Source organism: Austrofundulus limnaeus, unplaced genomic scaffold (assembly GCF_001266775.1).
Source record: "Austrofundulus limnaeus strain Quisiro unplaced genomic scaffold, Austrofundulus_limnaeus-1.0 Scaffold466, whole genome shotgun sequence".
Lineage (NCBI taxonomy): Eukaryota > Metazoa > Chordata > Actinopteri > Cyprinodontiformes > Rivulidae > Austrofundulus > Austrofundulus limnaeus.
This window is the reverse complement of record NW_013952868.1, coordinates 362,190-368,507: the sequence shown is the minus strand read 5'-3', so window position 1 is coordinate 368,507 and position 6,318 is coordinate 362,190. Positions and strand designations below refer to the sequence as shown.

The window sequence follows — 6,318 nt, the reverse complement described above, 5'->3', positions numbered from 1 at the left end:
TATAAAACCTGTTTGGTCAGGATGAATGAAACTTTGGTGTTTTTTGATGAGTTACTTTCATTTTTGTTTCTACTTTTCATTTAAAATAAGTTTCCATTCTCAGCAGGTTTCTAAGGTTCTTCTTCTACATATTAAAAAGTTGTTAAACATCTGAGTGGTGCACTACTGCTACTAGTGGTGAGAAAGTGTATTACACCTTATTCTAAATCAATGTGGTCCCACGGCCCTCTGCGGCCCAAAGTTAAAAACTGTTGTTCTTTGGAGACCCTCAAGGTGGCGCTGTGGCCCACAGGTTAAGAATCTCTGGTTTAAGCCATCTACCATTTTTTACCAGTTTTTCTTTCAGCCTTTTTCTGCCTCAGTCACGTAACAGCCCTCAGTCTGAAGGTCACTGTTCACTGAGGAAATTCCTACTGTATAAAATGACTAAAACGTGCAATATGTTTTTAGGGCTTCATTAGTGAAACTAATTTGTCACAAGAGTTTGATCTTTTGTGGTGGATTATTTAGGATTGATTTCTACGTTTTCACTGAATACTACAGAAACGTGATATTATTTGTATTATATTATAAGAGATGACTCAGCTGTGTGTCTCCTTTCACTCCATGTTAGCTGCAGACGTTTCGTCCACACTGCTTCCACCCAGTGGCTCTCCCAGCCCTACTTCTCCTCCCTCCCTGTCTTTGAGCCCAGTCCATCAGAAGAGAGGACGGAGCAGGCAGGGTCAGAGGTCATCACATCACCAGGTTCATCAGATTGAGGTGGAGCTGGTCACTCCTTTACCCAGGGGCCCCACTCCCAAAACTGGCATCATTCGGCGGTCTCTCAAGTACTCTGAGACGGACCTGGACGCTGTGCCACTGCGCTGCTACAGGGAGACCGACCTGGACGAGGTGAGCTGCTTCTGTCCTACACGTATTTGTTTTTAATAAGGACACAGAGTGACAATGTTGTTGTTGTTGTTGTTGTTGTTGTTGTTGTTGTTGTTGTTGTTGTTGTTTAGGTGATGCGAGCAGAAGCTGAGGCAGCTGAGGAGGCAAACTCAGCCTTTGGTAGTAATCGTACTGTTTCAGAAAACAGCTGCAGCCCTGAAAACACTTCCCCAACAGCCCAAACAGATGGAGGAAGGCAGGAGAATGGAGAGAAGAGAAAGGAGGACGATGAAGATGATGATGATGATGATGAGGAGGAGGAGGAGGAAGAAGGAGTGGTGAGCTGGGCCAGTGTCAGGATGCTGGGAGACATGCAGAGACAGAGAGCCACCAAGGAGGAAGACGAGGTGTTCAGTCTGCTGCTGAAGGGGTAAGAGTCTCCGGTTCTTCTCGGTTCTTCACGGTTCGTCTCCGGTTCGTCTCCGGTTCTTCGGTTCTTCTCCGGTTCTTCACGGTTCTCCTCCGGTTCTTCTCCGGTTCTTCACGGTTCTTCTCTGTTCTTCTCCGTTCTTCTCCAGTTCTTCACCAGTTCTTCGCCGGTTCTTCAACAGTTCTTCGCCGGTTCTTCTCCGGTTCTTCTCCGGTTCTTCGTCGGTTCTTCGCCGGTTCTTCTACAGTTCTTCGCAGGTTCTTCTCCGGTTCTAAGGAGAACCTTAGAACTGTTCTACGGTTCTTCGCCGGTTCTTCTCCGGTTCTTCAGGTTTTTTTTGGGGGGGTCATGACTTTGTTGGAGGTTCCTGCTTTTTAAGGGTTTTAGAAGGTTAAAAGTGTAATTCTGATGTATATGGCCAGCTAAAAAGTTATCAATGGATTTTTTTAAGTTTTGTGTAGTTTAGTGTTAAAATGTTAATATCCTAAATAGGGATGCATCATGCAAGTTATCAATTAATGAATTCATCTGAAGTTGACAGTTAATTGATACGTGACTATTTTCTTAAAAACCTGACATTTCTCTTGAATCAAGGGTTTTTTATAATATGAAGGACTAATTTTTTACAAGCTAAAATTAAAAAGAGTACATTATTATTTTAACAATTCATTGTGCAAAAAAAAAATCATTGTGCCAACTGTGTTAAACACTGACTGAATAAACAGAACAATGTGGATTTCTCTCACACTATTAAACTTTGACATATTTATAAAATATAATATAACAGGAATCTGTTAGGTTGCTAGTTGAAAAACAAAAGAATAAAATAAGTAAAGCTCTTAATCCACCATGAAGATGAAAAACTATCATTTAAACACAGGTTGGTAATATTTTAAGATAAAGATAAATTCAAAAACAAACTATAAACATAATAAAATATCCCTGAAAGATGTGAGAGTACAAATGATTACTGGTAATTGTTTGTTTATATCCCCTGTGGTTCTATGTGGGTTGCACGGCATGATCTGATGTCAGTTACTGTTCATTTGATTGGTTCACTGGTCAGGTTACGTCACAAGGATTAACTTCAAGTTAATTATTTGTAGCAACTGTTCAAGTCTGAGTATTTTCAACAGCCTTTGGAAGTGGGCCAGTCTGTCAGGAACTCCACCACTTTTTCTCCCCAGTCCACCCCTGACGGAGAGAAAACAATGACAGCCATGGCAGGAAGTAGCCTACCCTTGTCTTTGTGGCAAACATTTGATCAGAGGTAAGATGACAATAACTTTGTGATTTCTGATCCAGGTGTTTTAGGTATGTGGGTTTGGTGGTACGGTTTCATGGAATGAGGATTAGTAAACGAGTTATGTTTAGTAAGATAAAATGTGATGGTGTAGGTAACATGCTAATGTTAAAGCTAGCTAATGCTGACAACATAAATAAGTCTGTCCTGATGCATCTCAGTGATCAGGTATAAAAATCAAAAAGAAAAAGTTGTGTAGGTCTTCTGGATGGTTCTTCTTTAATGAAATGTTTCGTCTCTCCTCCAAGAGACTTCTTCACCTGAAACTCTCAGACTGAAGAAGTCTCTTGGAGGAGAGACGAAACGTTTCATTAGAGAACCCGTTCAGAAGACCTACTGATTTTTTCTTTTTGATAAATTCAGACTGTTTTTGTTTTATTTAAGTGTTTAGTTAGGTTATTGTTGCTACATTTTTACCTTCAGCACTAATAAAGACGCAGGTACAAAATTCACATCTGTCTGACAAAAGGAGTTTTGAACTCAGACTCAAATCCTTTCCTGATTGGACTTGATTTCTGGTTACTTCTGTCCATGCAAACAGCTGATTTAAAGAGTTACAAATGATTTGTTCCTGACAGAAGAATACATGTTCATGCATGTTTATGCAAACAAAACCACTGATGTTAATCATGTGTTAACACTTTGACATTTAGTGAAAATATAAATTTTTGTTATTATATGTGAACAGGTGCTTACAACCCCTCTGACTGAGTTCCTTTCATCTTTTCACACACACCAGCCTAAGAGGAGGGGGGACGTGCAGAGGTATGAGCAGCGCTGCAGGAGAGGATGGAAAAGAGGAAGCAAGATGGAGTGGACATCAACTTTTGTAACGTCGCATTATGTAATAATGTAATAAAATCGGTCTTTGAAATGTAATTAAACCACATTATGGAATAATTGACACAAAATGTAATAAAAGTCTTCAACGCATTTTATAATACTCTCGGCCGCATTATGAAATAACATTTTGCAGTGATTGTTACAAAATGTGGTTTCTCTTTTTATAAATGATAATGTTATAATGTAATAAACGATTGTAAACCAGTGTTTTTGTTCCAGTGGATTTTATATATCAGAACCTTTGCATTAAAAGTGGCGTACGTGAGTTTCTGGCCCCGTTTTGTGCGTAAGCAAGCTTTATAAATGCAACCCCTGATACTTCTCTCTAAAAGTCACTGTGTGAGAGGCAAAGACACAATGGATGGCTCACGTGTCCATCCCACCTTAGATTTACCAATCAACCTAACATGTGTTTTTAGTCTGTGGGAGGAAATCAAAGTACACAAAGAAAGTGGTCATGGACTGTAAACACAAATAACCAGCCCCACTAAAGTACATGTTGGGTGTATCTGTTGTACTACAAAACACTACAAACTGAAATCAATCAGAATTACCAAATGTTAAAAAAATTGTAATTAGCTTTAAAGCTAATTAAAAGGAAACATTTTTAAATCTTTATTTTTCACATTGAAATCATTCAGTTTGGGTCTATATAAAGTGGAACTGCAATGGTTTGGTCTGAATTCCTCCATATTCAACACGTCCCTCTTTCACTCCTTTTCTGAGGTGTCGGATCAAATCAATCAATTTCTATTCACTCCTCGCCTGTTAACCTCTGCGACATGTCAATGGCTGTAAACAAAGATAAACTTGTAAATAACTCATGAAAGAATAAAGTTACATTAAAACCAAGCATACCATTGTTTTTCTTGTGAAATTCTCAATAAGTTGGATGTGTCACATGACCCTCTTCCCATTGAAAAAAACTAAAGCTGGATCCAAAATGGCTTACTTCAAAATGGCCGCCATGGTCACCACCCATCTTAACCCCCCACTAAATACTAATGCGCCACAAACAGGAAGTTAATATCACCAACCATTCACATTTATTTTAGGTGTATGTATATAAATGGCCCACCCTGTACATTATCTTCAGTTTTGAAAATGCTGTAAATATAAAGAATACACTGCCCAACCAAAAAAAGTGTTAAACTAAAGTCTGTAATGTGGGGTTGCTGCAGTTGGTCAGGTCTAGCTTCAGCAACAAAGAATGATGTCAGCTGACTGCCTGAATATTCTGAATGACCAGGTTATTCCATCAATAGATTTTCTTTCCTGATGATACAGCCATATTCCAAGATGACAATGCCAGGATTCATCAAGCATTATTGTGAAAGAGTGGTTCAGGGAGCATGAGACATCATTTTCACACATGGACTGGCTCCACAGGGTCCACTGAGAATCTTTGGGATGTGCTGGAGAAGGTCAGATTCTACCATCATCAATGCAAGATCTTGGTGAAAAATTAATGCAACACTGGATGACATAAATCTTGTGACATTGCAGAATCTTATCCAAACAATGCCACAGCGAATGTGTGCTGTAATCAAAGCTAAAGACAGTCCAACGATATATTACAGTGTGTGACCATTTTTTTGGTGGTTCCTTTTTTTTTTGGCCAGGCATTGTATTTTATAAAAAAGTTCAAGTTTAATAATGTGTGAGAAATCCACAAATATTTGTTTATTTAGTCAGTATTTGATACAGCCGGCACAATAAATAGTTAAAATATATTGATGTACTTCTCTTTTGAAATTCAGCATATTATAAAAAAGTAGCCCCTCAAGACCCTCTTAATACAAGAGAAAATTCAGTTTTTTTTAAATGGATGCTTAGCAATTCAATTCATTAATCAACACCTTGTATGTCTGCATACCTGCTGGATAATTGTAGAGGAAAGGCTGTATTTCATCTGGTTGTCTGTGACAAAAATTGGTTGTCACAGACATCTGGAAACTGCTTGTGTAGAATCCTGGAACATTTGGACATTATCAGTTTTTGTAGTTTTGGTTTTGCAAACAATGTAGTTTTCCACCTAGAACTTTCTGATTGTCCTATAGACTTTAGATGTCAGAGCAACAGGTAAACTTCCATCTAAATGGTACTTACCATATTTATTCAAGTATAATACGTACAATTTAATCCATAAAATAATCCATAAAGTTGGGGGGTGATATTATACTCGGATAAATGTTTTTACTTGTGTATTTTAACTGAAATATCGGCAAAATGCCTCAGTCCGGAAATGAGACCGCGTTATTAAAAGCATTTGAAACGAGCTCACCTGTGACACGCCTCTGTGCTTAAGAGCGAGATAATATCAGATCCAAGCAGGTGACATGATGTGGAAAAAAGGGGGGGAAGCAGTCCTGCACCTTAGTAATGATAACAAACTAATGACATTAGCATGTGACCGAGCCACTGCTGGAACAACAACAAACACGTTTGTCTGTAATGGCTGCCGTCTATCGGTCCTCTGAAAAAGTTTGTATCCGTGAAAAAATTTTCCCCACCAGAGGGGAAGCTCATGAGTAGGAAGTAATCTGCTTTTCCCCCACAAGATGGTCCAAATCTCATGGCTTTTTTGTTGGTGCCTCCTGGTGGCCTATGTGTAAAATGCCAGAATTCATATTGTAGCAGTAACTTGGATTGGAATGTCAAACCCAAACTTTGTTTACCTCAAGACTGTGGCCTCTAAGCATTATTCTGTCTCATGCCTACTGAGACAAGAGTGATTTGATTCATTTACCTCCAAAACCATTGTTTACTATCTACGACTGGTAAGATAACGACAGGATGCGACAGAGACCTTCTGTTGTTTTAGTATGGTGAGAACTCTTTGATGTACTCAAAAATGGCCGCTTATCAC

General features: G+C 38.9%; 1 protein-coding gene across 1 annotated transcript in view; it reads left to right on the top strand.

Moving 5' to 3' along the window:
- The window catches only part of LOC106529788 (PH and SEC7 domain-containing protein 1), a gene marked incomplete at its 5' end in the record, with an annotated part of 35,492 nt that extends 31,816 nt beyond the window's left edge, over positions 1–3,676 (top strand). Inside the window, 4 exons of the mRNA XM_014025292.1 lie at positions 614–894; positions 1,005–1,303; positions 2,491–2,573; positions 3,295–3,676. Of these exons, the coding sequence (XP_013880746.1) occupies positions 614–894; positions 1,005–1,303; positions 2,491–2,518 (608 nt within the window). The remainder of the gene's footprint in view (positions 1–613; positions 895–1,004; positions 1,304–2,490; positions 2,574–3,294) is intronic.
- Between the last annotated feature and the right edge of the window lie 2,642 nt (positions 3,677–6,318).